This window comes from Stegostoma tigrinum, chromosome 14, assembly GCF_030684315.1.
Source record: "Stegostoma tigrinum isolate sSteTig4 chromosome 14, sSteTig4.hap1, whole genome shotgun sequence".
NCBI classification, from domain to species: Eukaryota; Metazoa; Chordata; class Chondrichthyes; order Orectolobiformes; family Stegostomatidae; genus Stegostoma; species Stegostoma tigrinum.
This window is the reverse complement of record NC_081367.1, coordinates 58,670,593-58,696,683: the sequence shown is the minus strand read 5'-3', so window position 1 is coordinate 58,696,683 and position 26,091 is coordinate 58,670,593. Positions and strand designations below refer to the sequence as shown.

Here is a 26,091-nt window from a genome sequence, read left to right as displayed (position 1 = left end):
CACACCAGGACACCTGCCTTCATTGTTCAGACCTTTGAGTATACAAGTTGGGACGTTGTGTTGAGGTTCTACATAACATTAGTGAGGCCTCTTCTGGAATGCTGAGAGCAGTTCTGGTCACCCTGCTATGGGAAGGATATTGTTGAATTGGGGAGGGTTCAGAGAAGATTTACCAGGAAGTTGCTGGGAATGGAGGATTTGGGTTACAGGAGTGGGTTGGATAGGCTGGTGGATAGTTTGTAGTGGAGTGCGGGAGGCTGAGGGGTGTTTACAGAAGTTTGCAAAATCACGAAGGACATAAGTAAGATAAACAGAAAGGGTCTTTTCCCTAGAATGGGGGAGTTCAAAACTAATGAGCATATTTTCAAGGTGACTGGGAGAACGTTTTATAAAGGACATGAGGGGCAACATTTTTACACAGAGTGGCTCACATGTAGAATGATCTGCGAGTGAAAATGCTGGGTCCAGATATAGTGACAACGTTTAAAAGATATCTGGATAAACACATGAATGGGGAAGGTTTGGAGGTAAATGGGCGAAACTCAAGCAAATTGGGCTAGTTTAGCTTGGGAATAAGGTCAGCAAGGACTAGCTGGACTGAAGGGTCTGTTTCCATGCTGTATAACTCTATGAAACCATCTAGATCAGAAAAAGCAAGGTTTCCAACACTGGGGATAGCTATTACAAACCTTCCTCCAGCCTGAAAAATATCCATTAACCGTCATTTGGTTTCCTATCTACAGCCAATTTTGTACCCCCATTGCCAGTGTCCCTTTTAGTCCGTGACATATGGCTTTTCTCACAAGTTTGGTTGTGCGACACTGCATGAGACTCCTTTTGGAAGTCCGTGTACACAACATTATCAGCATTACCCACATCAACCCTCATTGTTACCTCTTCAAAAAAACTCTGCAAGTTAGTCAGAAATGATTTTCCCTTACAATTCCATACTCACGCTTTCAAATTAATTCATATCCTTTTCCACACAACTATTAATTTTGTCTCAAATAATTGGTTCTAAAAACATTTTCCAACTGCTGAAATTAAACCATCTGGTTTGTAATTATTGGGCTTTTCTTTACAACCATTTTTGAACAAGGGTTCAATGTTTGCCATTCTCCAGTCGTCTGGCCCCACCCTGAATCCAGGGAATGTTAACACCAACGCCTTTATAATTTGCACTTTCACTCTCTTCAATATCCTCAGATATATCTCATTAGCTTTACGTATTCACAGTTTATCCAATCCCACCTCTTCATCAATTCCAAACCCCTCTAATGTCTGAGTTGCCTTGTCAGATTGCATGGGCAGCACCTTTTATGAAACTAAAGACAGATGCAAAACTTTTCATTTAACACCACTGTCCTGGTTCTTTCCTTGAAATGTAAATCTCCTATTGTGTCCCACATCTGCTTTTTACCACTTAAAATAAAACAAAGAACTGCAAATGCTGGAGATCTGAAATAAACAGAAACTAAAATTGCTGGAGTAACTGAGCAGGTCTGACAACATCTTTCTTCAGAGTTTCGAAGAAGGGTCACTGGGCCTGAAACACTAACTGTTTTCTCTTTCCACAAATGCTGACAGGTCTGCTAAGTTTCTCCAACAATGTCTGTTTTTGTCTGCTCCTTAGAGCAGTCTTTTACTGTTTATATGACTATAGAATACTTTGGGGTTTTGATTAAAGTTAGCTGTCCCCAGTCTTTTCCTCAAAATGCCCCTGTGATTATCTTCCTTGGTTTTTCACCACTCCTCTGTATTCAGCTTGGATCTTAATCGTAGTTACTTTCTGACTCCTGGCTAAAAGTCATACACACAGACACCTTTTCTTCTTTAACTTCTCTCTTCTGTCATCCTGGGAGCTCTGGATTTGTTTGCTCTACATTTCCCTTTTTGAGGGGATATACCATGACTACACTTGGTCCATCTCTTCTATGAAGGTAGCCCATTACTCAGCTAGAGCTTCTTACACCAACATTTAGTTCCAATCTATCCAGCCCAGCTCTGTCTTGATGCAATGAAGTCCATTCTCTAATAGTTGATTATTCTCACTTCAGAATGACCATTGTCTTTCTCCACGACCATCTCACACTTTATGATATATTGACCACCACCTCCTAAATGTTCCCCCTCTAGAACTTGACCTAATTGAATCACCTCATTCTTAAGGATCAGGTCTAACAATGCATCCTTCGTTGTAGGATCAGAACACACTTCGATGAAATCCTCTGGACACCATCTATGAACAGTTGTCCCTCTCTGCCCATCACACTGCCACAATCTCACGCTGTATTATTTAAATTCCCCATTTTGTTTCTCCGTGTTGTTTGTACCTCTCTAATTTGGCTGCAGATTACATCCGTCCCACTACTGTGTCGGGTACACCAAGCAATGGGATGCTTCTATTTTATTTCTATTTTGTTCCTTAGCTCTAGGAAAATAGATCCTGTCTTTGAACCCTGTGGAATGTTCTCTTTGTCAAGCACTGCAATACTCTCCTTAACCAACATCATCATCACACCTCCGATTTTTCTTTCCTATCTTCCTTGAATACCTTTTCACCTGGAATATTTAACACTCATTCCAACTCTTCTTTGAGCCAGGCTTCCATTATCACAGTAACATCACAATCCAACAAAGTCAGAAGTCACATGACACCAGGTTATAGTCCAACAGGTTTATTTGAAATCACAAGCTTTCGGAACACTGCTTCACCAGGTGACGATGGAGCAGTGCCCCGAAAGCTTGTGATTTTAAATAAACCTGCTGGACTATAACCTGATGTCGTGTGACTTCTGACTTTGTTCAGCCCAGCCCAGCCCAGCCCAACGCTGGCACCTCCACATCATAATACAACAAATTAACCTGCACATGTAACTCCCCAGTCTTATTAACTATACTCTGTGCAATAACAGATGCAGTGTAACCTGTGTTAAACTTCATTATTTTCTTCCCCCTCCAATTCTGCCTACTAATGTGCTGTTATCTATTCTGCCGCTCCAAGCACTTAGTGCACCTGTTAGTCTCTGATATCCTCTCCAGGTTACCTATCCCTGCTGAATTCATTTAACGCCTCCCCTCTTCCAAACAACTTGCAAAAGACTCCATGAGGAACTCAGTCGAGTCTCTATTCAGAAGCAACCCATCAGTTTGTATAGGTATCATCGTCCCCAGGACCAGCATCTAAGAAATCTATAACCCTCTTTCCTGCACCATCTTTCCAGCCAGGCACTCCCCAGCTTGATCCTCCTATTCTCACTCGCAGGAAGCACCAAGAGTAACTGAAGATTACTACTTTTGAGGTCCAATTTGCTTATTCTCTCCCTAGCTTTTCCCTAGGCTGGAAGGACAGGACTGGTACTTGGTCAAACAGGGAGGTTTAAGGAGCGTCTTGAAGGCAGACAGAGGGTTTGACTGACGAAGAGGTTTAGGGACGGAATTTCAGGCCCAGGTAGCTGAAGGCTAATGGGGAGGCGATGGCCTGGTGATATCATTGTTAGACCGTTAATGCAGAGACCCAGACAATGTTCTGGGGAACTGGGTTCGAATCCTGCCAAAGCAGATGGTGGAATTTGAATTCAAAAAAAAATCTGGAATTAAGAGTCTCATGATGACCATGAATCCATTGTTGCTTGTCAGGGGAAAACCCATCAAGTTCACTACCATCCTTCAAGGAAGGAAAGTGCCATCCTTTACATGGTCTGGCCCACATGTGACTCCAGACCCATAGCAATGTGGCTAACTCTTAACTGCCCTCTCAGCAATTTGAAATGGGCAATAAATGCTGGCTTAGCCAGCAAGAGCCTCACCCTGTGAACTAGTTAGGAAAAAATAGTCATAGCTGCCAATGGTGGAGAAAATATTTCCAGAATGGACAAGGGGTCAACATTGGTGGGACATAGATCTCTCCGAGAGTTACAGTGATGTAACCATTTGCATTGGCCAGGGAAGAAGGGCCATCCCTCTGCCAACAGCATGTCCACTTGCCTCCCTCATTCTCTCCCTTCCCTCCTATTTTATTTTCAATCTTGATACTCCACCATAAAAGAGTCCTTCAACACAGACAGGTTTCCACATGTACACAATGTTTTCAACTGGGTGACATAATGCCTTTACTTCAGGGAGTGACAACATTTTCAGAAGGAATTTTGTAAACAGCATAGAACATAGAACATAGAACATAGAACAGTACAGCACAGAACAGGCCCTTCAGCCCACAATGTTGTGCCGACCATTGATCCTCATGGATGCACCCTCAAATTTCTGTGACCATATGCATGTCCAGCAGTCTCTTAAATGACCCCAATGACCTTGCTTCCACAACTGCTGCCGGCAACGCATTCCATGCTCTCACAACTCTCTGCGTAAAGAACCTGCCTCTGACATCCCCTCTATACTTTCCACCAACCAGCTTAAAACTATGACCCCTCGTGTTAGCCATTTCTGCCCTGGGAAATAGTCTCTGGCTATCGACTCTATCTATGCCTCTCATTATCTTGTATACCTCAATTAGGTCCCCTCTCCTCCTCCTTTTCTCCAATGAAAAGAGACCGAGCTCAGTCAACCAGTCAACCTCTCTTCATAAGATAAGCCCTCCAGTCCAGGCAGCATCCTGGTAAACCTCCTCTGAACCCTCTCCAAAGCATCCACATCTTTCCTTTGTAGCAGCTTCCTACAACAATGGTTTGTATTTATATAGCGCCTTTAACACAGTGACATGTCCCAAGGAGATTCCCACTGGCGCTAACAAATGAATTTCAACAGCACATTTGCACAGGTGACATGTCAAAAGTCATGGAAGGCCAGTGGAGCGGAGGCCACAATCAGATCACCCATGGTCTTAGTGAATGGTCAATCCAAGTCTAAGGGCTAAATAGCCTCATCCTGCTCCCGTGCCTTGTGTTCTTATATCATCAAAAAAACTTGGTCAAAGAGGTAGGTATTAAGAAGGAGACAGAGGTGGAGGATAGATTCAATTCAGGTGGGAGGAGAGGCGTTTAGGATCTAGTCTGCTGAAGGCACGGGTGTCAATGGTAAAAGGGATGGAAATCTGTACAGGGACAGAGATCTCAGTTGGTAATGAGTGTTGAGGTAAAAGCAATAATAACTTGCACTTATGTAATGCATTCAAACATGGTAAAAAAAATCCCAGAATGGGAATGTTACTAAATAAAAGTCGATGCCAAATTAAATAAAATCATCACAGAACAGGTTGCAGAAGGACTGGGAGTCAACATAGATCAGCGATGGCAATTGGTGGTTGGGAGCTGGGCAGGTCAGGATACAGACAGCACACTTCGAGATGAGAGGAAGAATTTCACTGAGAGCGCAAGGTGGGAGGCTCGCCAGGCCTTCATTGGGGTAATTCAGCCAGGAGGAAACTTAGACAAGGGTCTTGACAGCAGCCCAGGGAATATGTGAAGGTGGGTGATGTTATGTAGATGGGATCAATGGTCTTCGTGAGGGAGTGGACAAGAGATCAGGAGCACAAGGTTAACTAGAACACCAGATTGACAAAAGCCTGAGGCAAGCTGCAACAGCACTCAAGGTCAGGGCTACAATTAGTTTGAGATAGGGAGGGTGCAGGCTGGGAAACATCATGTCCTTGTCTTGCTAGTGTTTGACTGGAAGATGTTACTATTGATCTAATCAGATTGCTGGTCAGACAGAAAGCGACTGAAAGAATGTGTGTGAAATTCCAGCAATTATACAGGGCCGAAAATGGCCATTTGGCCCTTTGTGTCTGCACTAACTCTTCAGAAAGAGTGGTCTAATTATTCCCATTGCCCCCACCCTTTCCTTATTGCCCTGAAAATTCCCCTCTTCAAATATTCACATGAATTGTCTTTTGAAAGTTACTGCACACATTTTAAAAAAGATGTGAAGGCATTAGAAAAGGGTGCAGAAAGGATTCACAACAGAAGTTTTGACAATAGGGAGCTACAGTTACACAAGGCTATTCTGAAGGGTACAGTTTCAGTGTGGCGCAGGTCTGTTCTTGTATAAGACTGGGTTAAGGTGCTGATGTGGCACAGGTCTGTCCCTGTATAACATTGGAATACAGTGTTGGTGGGGTCAGGTCTGTCCCTGGATAACATTGGGATACAAAGCTGGTATGGCACAGGTCTGCCCCTGTAAAACACTGGAATACAGCGCTGGTGGGGGACAGGTTTGTACCTGTACAACACAGCGGAGGTAGAGTACTGACTGGGAATAAATCTGTCACTATGACTGGGTGCATTTGAGGTGATGAACTGAAGTGCAACAAAGGTGATTTGTGCCATGTTCTTTTTTTTGTCCAAATACCTCAGTTTAGTGGCTAGCACTGCTGCCTCACAGTGCCAAGGTCTCAAGTTTGATTCCTACCTTGTCTGACTCTCTGTATGGAGTTTGCACATTCTCCCAATGTCTGTATGGGTTTCCTCCCACAGTCCAAAGGTGGACAGGCTAGGTGGATTAGCCATGGGAAAAGGTTATGGAGGTGGGATGTTCAGAGGGGTGGTATGGACTCAATGGGCTGAATGGCCTGGTTCTACATTGTAGAGATTCTGTGATTCTATGTCTTCTGCTCTTTGTACACATTCGAATCCTGAAACTGTGCCAAAGTTTCCCAGCAACTCCCCCAAATGGTTTACTACACAGCACTAAAAATCACTCATGTGCAATATTCTTATCACATAATAGCTGCCAATACACCAAAGAAGTTGAGCGACAGTATTGTGCACACAAAGTGACCCTTCTCTCCAATTGAAAACAAGCAGAAATGTGATTCTGACAAATTTCTGCTTGACATGGTCCAGCTTTTGATGTTGCCTGCTGCTTCCTGACCATCCAACACTTGATTACCTCTTGAAAACAACAGAGCTACCAATCAGGGGCCTAAACCAACTGTTTAAAGCATTCCAGACTTTGAAAGCTTCAGAAAAAGTTGAACATTGTCTTTTAAAGAAACCATCACATGCTCATAGATGACAAGGCGTTGTTTGGCCACACAGTTGGAAATTTAATCATGAATCTTTCTAAACATGAAATTAGGGAAAAAAATTTCATCAAGATGGCTATCTTTCATTTCTCCTATAAATGAGCTGGGGTTGAAGGTGAATAACCAGCCTTGTTCTGTCCCTGGGAAGTCCTTTCCTTTTGCTCCCAAAGCAACGCACAGTTCAGCGGCAATCCCAAGGCATCATCTCTCACAGTGCCACTGTGCTCGAGCCACCTCCTACACTGAATTATAATTGGATGACAAGTTCTGCTGGTCTTGCAGCTTTAACTGGAACTCGACATCAGGTCAGAAGATTGTGGGTTCAATTCCTACTTCAGAGTCCACCAGGCAAAACAAAAATCAAGGCTGGCAGCACAGTACTGAAGGAGTACTGCAACTTCGGAGGTAACATCTTTGGCCCATCTGCAGATGCATTCTTCTACTGGATTTATTATTTATCCAGAGACTGCAGGTATCGCTGACTGGGCCAGCCCTAATTGCCCCATGATTTACGTGGCTTGCTAGGCTGAATTCTGAGGGCAGTTAAGAGTCAACCACATTCCTGTGGATCTGGAGTCACATGTACATCAGACCAGATAGAGACAACAGATTTTCTTCCCTAAAGGACATTAGTTGAACTTTTGTTTTACAACAATTAACAATGGTTACATGATTGCTATGATGCTAGGTTATTATTGAATTTAAATTTCACCATCTGCCATGGAGGGATGAAATCAGATGTCCATTATGAAAGAAATCAACCATCCTGACTTAACCTGGCCTACATGGGACTCCAGACCCACAATGTTGTTGACTCTTGACTGCTCTCTGCGCAATTGGGCATGAGCACTACATAAGTAGAATGAATAGATGGAAACATACTGCGGTTCCTTTGGTGTCGCTGGGTCAAAATCCTGGAATTCCCTCCTTAAGGGCATTGTGGGTCAACCTACAGCAGGTGAAGAAGCCAGCTGATCAACACCTTCTCAAGGGCAACCAGGAATGGGCAAGAAGAGCTGACCCAGCCAGCAATGCCCATGTCACATGAATGATTAAATACAAACGAATAAAACTGGCCGAACCAGCCATGACCATACCCTGAATGAAGTCACAAAAAAAAACAGACTGTGGCTCTTTTAGTTTGGTTGCTCAATTAACATGGAGACGGCTCTTCACGTTGATAGAAACAGCAAGGCTAAAAAAATGCCAAAGGTATTTTTTAAAATACGTCAAATGATAGTTAGTTTTGGTCCTAATTCTATCGGATTAGCTTGTGTTCCCTCCAACCCCTCCAGTTCCTCAGTTCGCCTGTTGGATTGTCCATAATTACAAACAACTCTGATTTATATGGTATCTTTAACACAGGAAGCATCCCAGCAGAAAAATCAAACAAACTTTAACACAAGCCACAACAGGACCAATGCTTGATCAAGAGTAGTAAGTTTGAGGCAAGTTTATTACAGGAGATTTCAGAGATGGGGAGGGGCTCAGCCATGGAGGTGATTTGAAACGATGAATATTTTTAGTATGGAAGCATTGCCAGATGTGGACTCAGTACAGGCTAACCCACACAATGCTGGAAAGTGAACATTGCTTGGTGCTATTTGAGATCTGGGCAGCAGGCATTTGGATTAATTCATATTAATGGGATTTGTAAATCATTGAATCCCTACAGCATTGAAGTAGGCCTTTCAGCCCATACTGACCCTCCAAACAGCATCTCACCCAGACCCACCGCCTGCCCTATAATAAAAACCAAAAGAACTGAGGATGCTGTAAATCAGGAACAAAAACAAAGTTGCTGGAAAAGCTCAGCAGGTCTGGCAGCATCTGTGAAGGAAAAAAAACAAAGTTAACATTTCGGGTCCAGTGGCCCTTCGTCAGAACCGAGTTTGTTAACTCTTTTCTCCTTCACAGATGCAGCCAGACATGCTGAGCTTTACCAGCGACTTTGATTTTGTCCCTAACCTATAACTCTGCTTTTGCCATGGCTAAATCGACCCACCCCAAACATCCCTGGGCACTACGAGCAAATTAGCATGGCCAATCCACCCTAACCTGCACATCTTTCAACTGTGGGAGGAAACCCACGCAGACACAGGGAGAATGTGCAAACTCCACATTGACAGTCGACTGAGACTGGAATCAAACCCGGGTTCCTGGTGCTGTAAAGCAGCTGTGCTAACCACTGAGGCACCCTCTGAGTAATAGAGTGTTCAGAGAAATGTTAGGATTGTCAGTTTTAGAGGTAAGAAAGGTATGGGTGAAACCTCAACAGCGGATGAGTAGAAACAGAAGCAGAGTCTGGCAATGTTAAGGAGTTGGAAATTGGAAGACAAATCTACTGTATCTTTGATAATGGGAAATGCAGATGCTGGAGAATCCAAAATAACAAAGTGTGAAGCTGGATGAACACAGCAGGCCAAGCAGCATCTCAGGAGCACAAAAGCTGACATTTCGGGCCTAGATGAAGGGTCCAGGCCCGAAACGTCAGCTTTTGTGCTCCTGAGATGCTGCTTGGCCTGCTGTGTTCATCCAGCTTCACACTTTATTATCTACTGTATCTTTACAAGGTCAGAAGTCACATGACACCAGACTATCTTGTCAGGTTGGAAAGGAAACCATCTATCTGGCATGCCTGAAGGGTGGGAGTGTTAAGGACCAGGTTAGTATCAAATGGTAATGTTGCTGAGTTAGTAATCCAGAAACCTAACTTACATGTCTGTGGACAAAGGTTCAAAATCAGTTGATAAAATCCAGAATTGGAATTCAAGTGTCAGGAATGATGAGACTCCTGGGGTAAAGACATGAACCATCCCCACCCACCAACACCCTCCACTGCTTGGCTGAGCTTGTCCTCACTCTCAATGACTTCTCTTTCAACTCCTCTCATTTTCTTCAGGTAAGAGGGGTAGCCATGGGTACCCGCATGGGCTCTAGTTATGCCTGTCTCTTCATGGGGTACGTGGAACATTCCTTGTTCCAGTCCTTTTCCGACCCCCACCCACAACTCTCTTTCTCCGATACATTGGTGCTGCTTCCCTCTCTCGTCTGGAATTGAAAAAGTTCCTCAATTGCGCCTCTAATTTCCACCCTGCTCTCACTTTCACCTGGTCTATCTCTGACTCATCCCTTTTTCCACATTTCTGTTTCCATTTCTGGGGATAGACTGGCCACTAATATCCCTTACAAACCTACTGACTCCCACAGCTACATGGACTATACCTCCTCACACCCCACTTCCTGTAAAGACTCCATCCCATTCTGTCAGTTCCTCCGTCTCTGTCTAATATGTTCAGATGAGGCCAATTTTGACAAGGAAGCTTCCGAAATGTCCACCTTCTTCCTCAACCGAGGATTTTCCAGCTCCGTTGTCAACAGGGCTCTCAACCAGGTCCAGCCCATCTCCTGCACTTCTGCCTTCGCTCCTTCTCTTCCCTCTCACAACAGCGATAGGGTTCCCCTTGTCCTTACCTACCATCCCACCAGCATCGACATCCAGAAGATCGTCAGACACTATTTCCGCCACTTCCAGCAAGATGCCATTACCAGACACATATTTTCCTCCCCTTCTTTGTCCACCTTCCACAGGGACTGTTCCCTCCAGGACACCCTGTTCTACACTTCCTTCACCCCCCAACACCCCAATGGCACCTTCCCCTGTAACCAACGAAGGTGCAGCACCTGCCCATTTACCTCCTCCATCCCCAGTATCCAAGGGCCCAAACATACCTTCCAGGTGAAGCAACACTTCCCCTGCACTTCCCAGAATCTAGTCTACTGCATTCACTGCTCACAATGTGGTCTCCTCTACATTAGGGAAGTGAAGCATAGACTTGGCGACGACTTCGCAGAACATCGACATTCTGCTTGCAAAAAAGACCCTGAACTAACTGCTGCCTGCCACATCAACTCACCACCCTGCTCCCTGGCCAACATCTCTGTCTCTGGCTTGCTGCAGTGTCCCAGCAAAGCCCAATGCAAGCTGGAGAAACAACACCTCATTTTCCGCTTGGGGCTCTACAGCCTTCCAAACTCAATATTGAGTTCAATAATTTTAGGGCCTAAACTCTCCCATGTCCCAGCCACCTAGCCCACACGCCAGGCCTTGTTACCACATAGCCTGCCATTACACACACCCCTGCTGTTATTCACTAAACAGTCCCCATTAACAACTATTCAACGTCCCAGCCTGATTGTTAGCAAGTCCTTTGTCTGTCCCATTGTCTTTCTCTCTCTTTGGGCTCTATTCTATCATTTACTCCCTACCCCACCCACCTCCCTATTGTCTGCACATAAACTGACATTTTCCCAGCCACCATCTGTTCCGACAAAGGATCACCAGACCCAAAATGTTAACACTGTTTCTTCCAGACCTGCTGAACTTTTCAAACAACTTTGTTTTTGTTCCTGGTTTTACAGCATCCACAATTCATTTGATTGTTTTTGTCAGGAATGGTGTCTTCTGTCTCTACCTGGTCTCGTCTAAATGTGATTCCAGTCCCACAGCAATAATCACCTTCTAAAATGGCCCAGCAAGGTACCCTGTTAAAGGGCAGTTAGAAATAAGCAACAAATGTTAGCCCTTACCAGTGATGACCACATCCTGTGAAATAATTAAGAAAACAGCATAATGATGATACTAACAATACTAATGATCAGAATAGGTTACAACAGTCACTGACGCAATAAGCTCACCAAAACAAAACTCCCATGTCACTGCAAGGTTGTAATAAAGTGTAGATACTATCCTAGCCAACCTGTTCAGAGATTTACTTCACACCTCTGGAGCAAGTAGGACTTAAACTCAGAACTTCAAGCTTAAAAGGCAGGGCCACTGCCACGCCATTGCAAGACTCCCTTTATTAAAGTGTATGCTGACATGCAAAGCACATACCGTTCATAGCACAAATATGTTTAAAATTTCACACGCACTAACGAAAGCCAACTTTTCAGAACCAAGCTAAAGAATTCTTCAAACAATTTTCTAAGTTTTCTGTCCTTTAGATTTCATACAAAGTAGGAGAACTACAGAAATGCTGATCCATTTCCAGAATTCTTCCTTGAACAATTTTTATTCCCGCATTCTCTCCCTTATATAGTCCCAGGCCCAGTGCCAGAATTCCTCCTGGGTACACCAGCCCATTCCCAGAATTCTTTTCTCTGATGTTCAACCAATCTCAGAGATTCTCTGCTCCAATCACTGAAACTTTCTGGAGGAAGCCCCCATGTAAATTCTGACCCGTACATTTCAGACGGTGGCATTCCTCTGAGAACACCCTCAAATACATGGAATTCCTGGACAGTAATTACCCAACATTACCCTCCAACTCCCCTAAAAGAAAATCTTCTAAGATACCTTTAGTATCATCACTGAATGGAGGATAGAATTGAAGGACCGATGGAGAGAGGGGGGCTGTGGTTGGAATGGAACGTGGGAGTGTGTGAGGGAAGGAGATTAGGGTGGAGAAATGTGCAGGGTTGGAGAGAGGAGTGGGAGAGAGAAAGGGGGACTGGGATAGGAAGGTGAGAAGGAAGCAGCAGCTTGTTGTGGGATTGTAGTGAAATTGGGGAATAGAAATGGGGAAATCACCACATGCTGTGGCTGTATAACGGGAGAAGGGAAGGGGCATGAAGATGCGATGGGAAATGGACTGGGATAGGGATTACACGGTGATGGAGAATTGAATGGACCAGGATGGGGACTGGGAGAACTGGGATGGGGCGCGGAACGGACTGGGAGTGTCAGGAGAGCCTATGCCACCACCTGCTGGAACTGTGCACCGGGGAAAGTCGCACTCACCGCGGGGTTTGGAGCTCGGCTTCCTGGGCTTTCCACAGAGACACTGCAGCATAAGCGCTCCCTTCCTCCGAATTAAACTCCTCACAATCCTCATTTGATGCGGTTTGGGATTTTTGTTTTTATTTAAAGGGGAGGGGGAGAGAGAAAAGCGAGGCCGGCAAAAAGAAAGACTTTGAAAGCGAAGTGTGGGGAGACATCGAGCAGCTCAGTCCCAGAGCTTGGGCTCCAGCTCCAACACTCGGCTCAACTCGGAACTACTCGGCTCAGTTCAGGAGCTTTCATTGAAAGGAGCTCACTGGAGTTTAAATGCAAAGTGTAACTTGTTCTTCTGTAATTGTTCCAAACTCCTCACTCAAGTGACTCTCTGCCTCTTCTGCTATGAAGTTAGTCTGTTAATTACTTAGAAATTAGTTCGTTCACAGAAAGTTATTGAATTTTGTAGGGCTGACAGATTTCGCCCAACCATGATTATCCCCCCCATCCCGCAATTTCAGAAAGGCGAAGAAGATGCAAATACCCTCTTTGACAAACACCCTCTCTCATCATCCCACAAAACACATACTGGCAAGGTTACAGCATTGGCAGCCCCAGCGCCAGGGAATTCAAATTCTGTTAAATAGAAACAAAATATGCTTGGAATTAAAAGCTTAAGTACAGCAATGGTAACCGTGAAACAACTGAAATGTTGTAAAGAAAAGCATCTGCTTCACTAACGTCCTTTAGGGAGTGAAATTGTCGTCCTTACCAGGTCTGGTTTACATGTGACTCCAGACCCCCAGCAATGTGACTGACTCTTAACCATCCTCTGACACGGCCCAGCAAACGACCAACAGTTTCTCATAGACAGTTAAGGATGGGAAATAATTTGTGGCATTGCAAACGATGTCCACATTCAATCAAATAAAATAACACTTAAAAAGAGGTTGTACAGTAAATCCTGAGGTTGTGACTAGCAGTTCAGGAGTGCAGGGGTTTTTTTGTCTTTTCTTTACAGCTAAGCCCAGCCCTGTCTTCACCCAGGTCCACGCACATAACATGCATACGTTCACACAAGCTGCAGCCCACTGGCATATTCCAACCGTGGTCCCTGGACAGGGATCAGGAGGCCAGGCTGATTACCTATAAGAGATAATGGGAACTGCAGATGCTGGAGAATTCCAAGATAATAAAATGTGAGGCTGGATGAACACAGCAGGCCAAGCAGCATCTCAGGAGCACAAAAGCTGACGTTTCGGGCCTAGACCCTTCATCAGAGGGTCTCTTCCTCCGATGAAGGGTCTAGGCCTGAAACGTCAGCTTTTGTGCTCCTGAGATGCTGCTTGGCCTGCTGTGTTCATCCAGCCTCACATTTTATTATCTTGATTACCTATAACCTCCTTACTGATAAGCATTTTCCTTATGGTGTATGTGTACTTAACGTCTGACAATTCAGTTAGGTCCAAGGATCTCCCTGTCCAGCTGTGTGGCTCAAGGTTGAATGCTCTCTCTGATGCAGAACTGAGAAAGTACTTTTGATTTGCTACCTGAACTGCTAGTTCTGATATTGCAAATCTTTAACTAATTTGCAATAATTTTTATATGCCATCTTCTTGACATTAAGCTGCCTGCACAGGGTATTAGTTAGAAAGAGTTGGCCAGTCCCTATATGTGGTATATCCAGCAAGTTGGGAAAGTTTGGAATTCAATGGTATACTCTGTCCGTCATGGTTCAATGGTCTAAGAAAGAAGGTCAAGTCCCCAATCAAGAGATTAGGCCAAAGTCCAAGTACTCTCGCAGTGCAGTTATTGAGGGAATACTACACAGTTGAAGAGGCTACTTTTTGGATAGAACATTAAAATGAGACCTTGTCTGCCGTCTCAGGTGGACTTGAACAATTCAATTGCCTTGTTTTGAAGGGGAGGAGGTGTTCTCCCAACGTTCATACAAGCAATATCACAAAAACAGATAATCTAGTCGTGAACACATTGCCAGTTGTGGGATCTTACTGTGTGATAATTAGCTCCTTTCTTTGCATTACAACAGCATCTACATTTCAAAAAGTACTTCATTAGCCATAGGCATTTACATCAACACAAGGGGTTGAAGAAATGAAAGTCCTCCTTTCCTATTCAGATCACTCACTTGACATCCAAACAGAAAAAGATTAAGATCTTATATAACAAAGTGTGGAGCTGGATGAACACAGCAGGCCAAGCAGCATCTTAGGAGCACAAAAGCTGACATCTTTCATATAAGCAGTTTGTAATGGAAAAGAATGCCTCCTACCTTTCCATGCAATCTGAATAGATTGATGAGTATCTATTAGAGAGATTCAATGTGTGTTTAGATTTGGAAGTTGGTGATTTTTTAAAAAAATCACATTGCATCCTTTCTAAAATTGCTCACCTGTGATTTCAGAGTAGAGCCAAGTTATTTTTGTGATCAGATATGCACCTAATCCTGTCAGTTTGAAGGTTAAACAGGTTAAGTTAAAACTACCCCAATATAATCCCTGAGCCATTTAGTTTTCCCATGTTCTTGTTCCAAAGGAGACAGGACAGTGTTTCACTCACTGCACTGGGAACAGACCATGATAAGAAAGGGTTAAAATGTGTTTTAAAGATGGATTAAAGTGCAAGTAGACAGGTGCTCACATGACCAAAGCACTGGAGACAAACATCTGCATCTTTAGCAGTTATGAAAGAAACCTCTGCCCCATACATGGCCCACTGAGAGTCAATTAAAACAGCCATCTCACATGATAGTGAAGCTGTGAAAACTGAAAACAAAGTGCTTCATGGTGTTAGTGTGGTGTGGTGGTTATGGCATTAAGCTAGTAACCCTGATTGTATGAGTTTAAATCCCACAAGGACAGATTGGGAATTTAATCTTGGTTCAATAAAAAAAAATTGGCATTGGTAAAAGTGACCATGAAGGTGTTGACTTACAAATGCCTCTACCAATCAGGAAAGTGCTTTTATACATATCAGGAAAAGTAAGGGTCCCAGTACTGACCCTGGCGATTCCCACTAAAATCTTTCTTCAAGCTCAAAAAGTACCCATTAAACATTAATCTCAGTTTCCTATCCCTCAGCCAATTTTGTATACAAATTGCTACTGTCCCTTTCTCCACGATGTTTAACTTTCCTTACAAGCTTGTTGTATGGCATTGTATTAAACACCTTTTGGAAGTCCATGTAACCTCATCAAAAGCCTTGCCCTTATTACCTGTTTCCATTACCTCTCCCAAATATCCCAGCAATTTAGTTAGACTTGATTTTCCATTAATAAATCCACACGGACTACCAAATCAACCACAGATTTTGATGTGACAAATAGTTCTATTCTGAATAATTGTTTCCTAAAGTTGCCCCTCCACCTGGAGAAGGAGATTGAAAATAGATCAAGTTGATTGTAGTTGTCTTTTCACTAAGATGGGGAATTTCAAGATGGGGGGACACATTTTTAGGGTGAGATGAAAGAGGTTTAAAAAAGATATAAGAGGCAATCTTTTTACACAGAAGGTGGTTAGCATGTTCGATGACCTTCCTGAGGAAGTGGTGGATGTGGGTACAATTACAACATTTAAAAGACATTTGGATGGATTCATGAATAGAAAAGGTTTGGAGGAATATGGGCCAGGAACAGACAGGTGGGACTGATTTAGTTTGGGATTATTTTTGGCATGGACTGGTTGGACCGAAGGGCCTGTTTCCATGCTTTATGACTCTATGACACTAAAGTTAAGCTGAATACTATGTAATTGTTGGGTTAATAATGTGATGTTTGCAGTTCTCTATTCCTCCAGCACCTGAATCTAATGAAGATTTAATGGTTAAAATAAAACAAAAAGAAAAGCTGCTGGTGATGGAGATCTGAAGCTAACAGAAACATAATTTTCTAGAAAAATTCAGCAGGCCCAGTAATGAGAGACAACAAAGTTAATATTCAGAGGCTAGAGATTCTTCTTTAGAACCAGAAATAGCTAGGAAAAGGTGATATATATGCTAGTGGCAGAATGTGAAGGGAGGGAGAAGTGAATAGATACTTGGAGGTGGTAACTAGAATATCTACAGTGTGGAAGCAGGCCGTTTGGTCCATTGAGTCCATACTGACCCTCTGAAGAGCATCCCACCCAGGCCCAACCCCTACCTGATCCTTGTAACCCTACCACCTAGCCTGCACATCCCTGGATACTTTGGGCAATTTAGCATTGCCAAACCACTTAACTTCTCATCATTGGACTATTGAGGAAACCAGACCACCCAGAGGAAACCCACACAGACATGGGGAGAATTTACAAACTCCACACAGACAGTCACCCACTGGGGGGGAGAGAGAGAGATAGAGAGAGAGACAGACAGAGACAGAGAGACGTAGTCAGGCAAAGGGATTGTTGATATAATGCAAGGGCAGAAAGCAAGTTAGGACATGAGAAATGAAGACTGTGAGCAGTTGATAAAGAGTTTTGACTGTGCTGAAAGCAGCCTATTTCATGTCAGACTTGGAGATGTAGGGGTAGGTGGTAAACAAGGAAGGAGATGCTCATACTCTGAATTTGTTAAACACAACGTCGAATCCTGAGGAAGGTTAGGATCAATTTCGTCCACGAAAAGTTGATAGAGCATGAATGGGGGACTAAATGAGAATTTTCTACCTTTCTTTACCAAGGAAGAGGTTTCTGCTCAAGTTATTGTGAAGGAAAGATAATTGAAATACATGATGGACTAAAAATTGATAAAGGCTGCATTAGAAAATGTAAAGGCTGTTATGTCAGGAGGACTGAATCTTACAATACTGAGCATCATAGAATCCCTTTGGTGTGGAAACAGGCCAATTGGTCCAACATATCCACACCACCCTTCCAAAGAGCATCCTACCCAGACTCATCCCCTCCTTCCCCTGTAGCCTTGCATTTCCCATGGCTAATCCAACTAATTTATAGACTCCTGGAAACTACAAGTAATTTAGCACAGCCAATCCACCCAGCCTGCACATCTTTGGACTGTGGGGGGAAATTGGAGCACCTGGCAGAAACCCACACAGACATGGGGAGAATATGCAAACACCACACAAACTCTACAGAGTTGACTGAGGGTGGAATCAAACCCAGTACCCTGGCACTGTGAGGCAGCAGTGCTAACCACTGAGCCACTGTGCCATCCTAAGTAAGAGAAAAATAAGCGAAGAAACCACAGGGTCAGTAATCTTGAAATCCTTTAAATCCGTGGTACCAGACAATTGTGGGATTGAAAATGTTATACCCTAGTTCAAAGGAGAGTGCAAAAAAACCCATCAAACTACATGCATCTTTAATCTTGGTGCCAGGAAAGCTTTGAGAATGATAAACTGGGATTAAATTAATACTCATTTAAACGGGCGTGGATGCAATTTTTTAAACAAAGCCGGCACAGATATGTGCTGACAAATCCTTTGTTTAAGAATATAGGAAATAGGCACAGGAGAAAGCCATTGAGCCCATTGAGTCTACTACCTCATTCAACTAGATTATGGCTGATCTGTTACTGCAATGTCATCTTCCCACATTATCCCCATCTCCTTTGATATCTTTAAATAATTAGAAATCTGCCAATCTTTGTTTTGAGCTCGATGGCTGAGTTTCCATAACCTTCTTGCGTAGAGAATTCCAAAGATTCACCAACCTCTGAGTGAAGAAATATTTCCTCATTTCAGTTTTAATTGGCCTGGCTCTTATTCTGAGTGTGTTCTCTAGTACTAGACCTCTCCTATTCCCAGCTCCAGGCAAAGGGGAACCATCCTTTCTGCATCTATGCTATCTAGCTCTGTAAGAATTTTACATGTTTCAATTAGATCACCTCTCATTCATGTTTAACAAATACAAAGACATATGGCTCTGATGTGGATAACTTAATAATAATTTAAGTGGACTGCTGGTTGGCTCCAGGGCTGGCATAACCAATTGGATCAGTTGAGGTTGAGAGTCACCTTTTCAAAGTTAGTCAATCAGTTAGATATTACTTGTTATCACAGTCTGTCACAAACAAATCTGGAGAGGTTGCAAATGAACATCTAGGGAGGCAATGGTCTAGTGCTATTTATTCTCAACTACTAATCTAGAGGCCTAGATAATGTTCTGTGGACCTGGATTCGAATCCCACCGTGGTAGAATTTGAATTCAATAAAATCTGGAATTGAGAGTTTAATGATGGCTGTGAAACCTTTAGGCAGAAACCCATCTGGCTCACTCATGTCCTTCAGGGAAGGAAACTGCTGTTTTGGCCTACATATAACTCCAGACCCACTGTGATGTGGTTGTCAAAAAAATGCCCTCTGGGGCAATCAATCAAAGCTGGCCTAGCCGTGATACTCTCATGAATGACTAAAAAAATCTCACCGTTGAATACACCACCTCAACATGAACAACTGTTAGAAAGGCTCGACATTTTCATCACAGAGGAAAAAGAAAGGTTAAAGCTGTTCAGGAGGTAAGGTTATAAAAAACCTGTTGGACGTTATTAAAGTAACTTGTGAAAAACTCAAAAGTTAAGGTAAATGATGCATGAGGAGAAAGAAGAGTAAAAAAAAATCACCCAAGTAAGAATGGCTGGGACAGTAATGAAATTGCTCAGTAAAAGGACATTTATATTATCAAGTGTACAAAAAAAAGTTAGGAGTTACAAGAGCAGTTAAGAGACCACTTGAAATGGGAGTTCACAGTTAGCCAGGACAATTCAGAGATTTATATTTGGTCAGAAAAGAGAAAAAGACACTTATGGGAGGAAGAGGAGGGGAAAAGATTTCTCTTTCTTTGCATTTAGACAGGCTATGTAGGTTCATTTAGCTTCAGTGTAATATTGAGTTTCAACCGTTTAACTGGAGCTGCTAATGTGTATGACACTTGGCTGCATACCCACTTACTCTGCAAATAGTGGAAGTGAATGCCTTGGAGTCCTTAGTTTAATTAACATTATGATTAGACTAATACTTGAAACTTTGATTTTCCAGCAAGAGATCATATTTACTCAGCTAGATTGCTAGGACTTCATTAGTTTTCTGAGTTACGAGGCGGAGGGGATTGGGTTACTAGCTGTGGTTGGATGCAGTCCTAGAGGTTTTATTACCTTAAGTTATAAACCTAACACCTCTAGCTAAACAGCCATTTTGTTTTTATCATTGTCAATCTGTAATAGTTCCTGTAACTGCTAAATAAAAGTCAAAAGTCTTCATCAACATGGAATTTTTAAAAAAACGCACTTTTAAAAAGTTCTCAGAATTAACTTTAAATTCCAAGGGACTCATCAGAGAGATGGGTAGAATAAGGGAATTATCTGGGAGCAGCAGCTGGCCAGACTAGGCTTGTTACCACTCGAGTTTAGAAAGGTAGGGGGTGATTTGTGTGAAGTTCATGAGACCCTGAATGGTCTTTACAAACTTTCCATGGAGCGTATTTTTACTCATGCAGTTAACAAATGAATTCTAATGCTTTGTTTAAAAATTGGGAGTTGCCATTTTAGGATAGAGTTGAGGAGGATTCTTTTCCTCTCAGAGAGGACTACATGCTTTTGGAACTCTCCACTTTAGAAAGCAATGGAGGCAAGGTTATTTGAATATTCTTCAGGCAGTGGTAGATAGATACTTGGTAAGCAGGGCAGTCAAAGGTTATTGAGAGTGCACAGATCAGTCATGATCTTACTGGATGACAGAGCAGGATTGAATGGCCTACTTCTGCTCCTAATCTTTATAGTTGAGGGTATTCCTTCACAGTTGACAACCAGGAAGGGTGCTCATTATTTCCTGAATGTTTGTAAGGACACACCTTACCTTCAATGATATATATAATTATTCAAAGCTCAGCAAATTTAAGGTGTTAATTCTCATCAAAGCGGAAACCAACTTAAAGTAGCTGGTACTAATTAGCTTGAAATTCAACCACGCAACAATTCATAAACTTGTACTCAGTCAAAATCAGACCATGAGTGTTTGATTAAAATCAAATAATGGAAACTGGTTTTCTGTGGGTAACCATTACAAGCAGCTGGATCGATAGTGATAAAAAATACTTGCTGAACACAAGACATAGCTTGTCACTCTACACTTTGTACTTATGAGTTCATTGCTTACATAAAGGAATCAATAATTTAAGCCATGCCAGAGTAAATCAAAACTCAATATTGAATGAAATTAAGGTGAAATCAGAGCTGGTACAATGAATATCTAACAATTTAAACATAGCTGGCAATCCAAAGGAACGTGATTACAATATAAGGTATTGACACGGTTGTTAAAAAAAACACAGGAAATGTTAGAAATATTCAACAAGTCTGGCAGCATTTGCAGAGAGAGAAAAACATAGAAACAGAGAAGGTCTGGAGTCTGTTCCTCCATTCAATGAGATCATAGCAGATCTTCGACCTTACTCCACATAGCTATATTTGCTTAAATCTCTGAAAATTGTTGACAAACAAAAAGATTATGAATTTCACATTTAAAATTTATGATTTTATAGCTTATTCTTCCTTGGAATGTGGTCTTCGCTGACAAAACCCATCTCTAATTGAATGCCTTGTTTAACCATTTCAGTGGATAGCTAAGAGCCCAGGCAATGGGCTAGACTGGGTAAAGATGGCCGATTTCCTTCCCTAAAGAACACCAGTGAACTGCAATCGTTTATGACAGTCGGTGATGGTTTTATGGTCACCATCACCGAGGCTCGTGACAATGCCATCACTGCAAGAGTGTTATTTTGCCCTCGGTGTTTTTTGAAGAGAGGTTGTAATGGCAGAGGCTCTGAAGTGGCTGGGAGACGTCCTAAGTCAACAATTTGGGAGGCCTTTAGGTTTTCTTTTAAAGCAGTTGTATTAATGGAAAGGGTGTGGCCAGGTCTCCCAGATCAGGCTTTCTATTCTTGTTTAGCTGAAGCAGTCAGAATCTGTTTGGGTACAAAACCAGCTGGAGCTTCAGTAAAGGATTCCTACCTGCTACTTTCTCTGAAATCTCTCTCCACATTGTTTCCTCATGCGTTGGAGAATTGCCTGGAAGAATCTGGGTCAGAATTTACTTTTATAGCAAGTATCTCCTGGGACTTTTCCTGTCAGTGTGATAACACAATCACAAAGTTGCAGGCTGAAGCAGGAGGAGAAATCAAAGATTAAAGCTAAGGGAGTTGAATTGCAATCATCAGAGGCCATGTTTGATCAAATGGTTCAGACAAAACAAGAATAGGTGGAAGACAACGTGTACATTTATAGTTCAGAAAAATTAACACAGCTACAATGTAAAGATGAAAAACTGAAGCAATTGTATCAAAAACCATCTACAGAAGAAAAATATGAGTGTATTCCAGAATGTTTCTATTTAAAAATGATGTCTTGATGAGGAAATGGAAACCATCACATATTCAGGTGGATGAGAAAAGGGCAGAAATTCATCAAGTCGTACTACCCTTGTGTTATAGAAGGGAGATGTTGAATGTAGCACATGAACTACTCGTAGGAGGTCATGTAAGAATAAGGAAAACTCAAGTCAAAATACAAAAATATTTTTACAGGCTTGGGCTCAATAAGGATGTAATTGAATTTTGCCAGACATGTCATACCTGTCAGGTAATTGGAAAACCGCAAGTAGTAATAAACCCAGTACCTTGAAAACCTATTTCTATATATAAAGACCCTTTTATGAGGGTTTCAATTGAATGCATAGGTCCCCTACCTAAAACAAAGATTGGCATTTATTATTTGTTGTCAATAATGGATGTGTCCACTGGATTTCCAGAGGTGATTCCATAATGCAATATCACAGCTAAAGGATTAAAGAAGGTTCTGGATGTGAGTTTGCTCGCTGAGCTGGAAGTTTAGTTTTCAGATGCTTCATCACCATTCTAGGTAACATCATCAGTGAGCCTCCGATGAAGCGCTGGTGTTACGTCCCGCTTTCTATTTATCTGGTTAGGGTTCCTTGGGTTAGTGATGTCATTTCCTGCGTTGGTGATGTCATTTCCTGTTCTTTTTCTCAGGGGATGGTAGATTGGCTCCAAATCAATGTGTTTGTTGATGGAGTTCCGGTTGGAATGCCATGCTTCTAGAAATTCTCGTGCGTGTCTCTGTTTGGCTTGTCCTAGGGTGGATGTGTTGTCCCAATCAAACTGGGATAAATAATTGAGTTACCTTCCAAAGGAAACCTGAAATGACCTGAAAGAGTTATTACTATTGCAAAGGGAGATATTTGGGAATACGCAAGGAAGTACTAATTTACTTATGTATTATGTAGATATAAGAAATGTTGTTCCAATTAAACAACGTCCATATAGGCTTACCCCTCTAAATTTGGCACAGTTTCAAAAATAAATTGAACACCGACTCAAAGACAATATAATTGAAGTGAGCTGCAGCAACTGGAGCTCACTCATCTCATCTGCTGGTGGCACTATTGCTATGCAACAACTTTGTGTGGGCTATCACAAAGTCAATGCAGTTACAAAGTCTGATTCATATTATTTTCCATGTTTGGAAGACTGTAATGAGAAGGTGGGATGAGGCAACATATATTTCTAAGTTGGATTTACTCAGGGGATACTGACAGGTACCTTTATCTGAAAAAGCAAAGAAAATGTTGGTTTCCATGATACCAGATGGACTACACCAACTTAAAGTCTTGCCATTTGTTATGAATTATGCAACAGCCATATTTCAAAGACTAACTGATAAATTCATTTCTGGATTGTACAATTACATGGTGTATATTGATGACCTGGTCATTTTTAGTCACACATGGAAGGAATATTTGCAGCATTTATTGGAATTGTTCGATTGACTTTGGGATGCAGGCTTAGTTATCAACCTGGTTAACACTGAATTTGCAAAATGCCAAGTCACCTTCCTGGGCCATATTATTGGACATGGACTGATGGCCCCACAGGATTAGAAAACAAAGGTCATTGGTGAGTTTCCCTTGTCATTGACAATGAGAGCAATACTACAGTTCATGGGATTGAGTAGGTTTTATCAGAAGTTTGTACTACATTTTAGCAGTGTGGTTGCTCCACTGACTGACTTATTGGAGAAATGCAGAAAATTTCAGTGGGCAGCAGACTGCCAGAAGGCATTTGACAGCCTGAAAGCTGTGTTAACAACTGCCCAAGTAGTAGCCACAACTAATTAGATAAAGCCACTCAAGTTGACTATCAATTCAAGTAATGTGGGTGTCAGTGCTGTAATCATGACAGCTTAGAAAGCCCTATATGATATTTTTCCAGAAAATTGAATACTCATCAACAGAAACATTCCACGATTGAGGAGACCTTGAGCTTGAAGTTGGTGTTCCAACATTTCAACATTTATATTGCAGTAATGTGTCTGAGAAATTTGAATATACTGGCCATAACCCATTAAAGGTTTTGGATAAATTTAAGGACAAAAATTCCAGACTGTTTAGATGGAGCATATTATCGCAGCCATGAACTATGAAAATTATACATGTGGCAGGATGACAAAATGTGATTGCTGACGCATCGTCACAATTCAGATGAAGAAAGACAAAGGTAGTGGCAGAAGTAAACAGACTGAAATAGAACGTAGTAGTGAATGTTTCCATGGTTAGAGTCAATGTAATGTATATGTATTGTAGTGTGCTAATAGAATAGGACTAAGCATTTTAAAATGAAGCCAAGATAACACGGTGTGAAGCTGGATGAACACAGCAGGCCAAGCAGCTTCAGAGGAGCAGGAAAGCATGACGTTTCGGGTCAGGGTCCTTCTTCAGAAAAAGAAAAAAAGAAAAAGAAAGGAAAAAAATTCTTTTTCTGAAGAAGGGTCCTGACCCGAAACATCATGCTTTCCTGCTCCTCTGCTGCTGCTTGGTCTGCTGTGTTCATCCAGCTTCACACCGTGTTATCTCAGATTCTCCAGCATCGGCAGTTCCTACTATCTCTGTTACAATGAAGCCAACTGTGTATATTGATGGTACATTTCTTTCAAGGGAGGAGGTGTGACAATGCTGTCACTTTAAAAAGATTATTTTGTCCTGCGTGTTTTTTGAAGAGAGGTTGTAAAGGCAGAGACTCTGAAAAGTGACTATTGGAGGTGGCCTAAGTCAACATTTTAGGAGGCCTTTAGGTTTTTTTTAAAGCAACTGTAACAATTGAAGGGGAGTGGCCAGTTCTCCCAAATCAGGCTATTTAGTTCTTTTTAAGCTGTAGCGGTCAGGAACAGTTTGAATCCCAGAAGAGTTGGAACTTCAAGAAAGGATTCCTAGCTTTCTCCTACTTTCTCTGAAATCTCTCTTCATGTCGTTTCCTCCTGGATTGAAGAACTGCAGGCAAGAATCTGTGTCTGAACTTATGGGATGTCTTTATGGGATATTTTAACCATAGTGTTTAAATAAATTGTGTTTTTCTTAATGCCAGGCAGTTTGATCAGTTGCATCAAACCTGGAACATGGAGATTCATATCTACCTTTAAAATAAGAAAAATTTAGAGTCTAGACTACCTTCTTAAAGTATTTTGAGAAGGCCTGGTGTAGTCCATTACAGACGAGATTTTAGTTGCAGATTTTATTAATTGAATTTAAATCCCACCAGATGCCATGGTGGGATTTGAATTCATGTCTGTAGAGTCCTAGCGTGTATCTCTGGTTACTAAACTAGTGACATTAATCTAGCATCAAGTAGCATTTGATACAGAGAATACCTGAACTCTTACCATTCTTTTGTGTAAAGGTATGTTTCCTAATTTTACTTTTCAATATCTACTTTGAGTTCTAATCTAAACTCAGCAGACCTAGATTCCATAATCAGCAGAGATTAGTTTCTCCCTGAGCCAGTAATTCCCCTTAATATCTTGAATTCAATGCTGAAATCTTCTAAATACTAGGGAATGCAATCTGAATATGTGTGTTGTTCAATAACTCCAACTGAGCAGTGGCTTGTCCTTTGTCCAAAGTATACCTTTGAATAATTCATTTCTGTTCAATATCATGTCTGGGAAGGTTGTAGCTCTTCTGACTTGCCTCATCTGTTACATTTCCATTCAGTTGCAAGTATGACCCCAAACTTCCAGTCACCCATCAAATCAATTTCCTGGCCCAGACCAATTCTGGCCTCTCTATTTATGACTTACTAAACTAAAACTCAATATAATCCTGAGGAACAGCACCACACATTTCAAGCAGACATTTCCTTTTAATTCATTTATGCATGTGATGTTTGGTGTGCCAGCATTTACTGTCCATCCCTAATTGCCCTTGCAAATGTAGTGGTAAACTGCCTTCTTGAACTACCTGCAGTCTATTTAGTATAAATACAGAATGATGTTAGGGAGGGAGTTGAGGATTTCCATCTAGTGTCACTGA

The 26,091-nt window shown here is 42.1% G+C and overlaps 1 protein-coding gene across 2 annotated transcripts in view; it reads right to left on the bottom strand.

Moving 5' to 3' along the window:
- Window positions 1–26,091, bottom strand: part of fgf12a (fibroblast growth factor 12a) — a 309,702-nt gene that overhangs the window by 203,893 nt on the left and 79,718 nt on the right. Inside the window, exon 1 of one of the 2 annotated variants that reach the window (XM_048542639.2) lies at window positions 12,786–13,013. The exons of the other annotated variant lie outside the window; for it this stretch is intronic. Within the exon in view, the coding sequence (XP_048398596.1) occupies window positions 12,786–12,879 (94 nt within the window). The 5' untranslated portion in view covers window positions 12,880–13,013. Of the gene's footprint in view, window positions 1–12,785; window positions 13,014–26,091 lie in introns of those variants that run through there. 2 annotated transcript variants of the gene reach the window in all.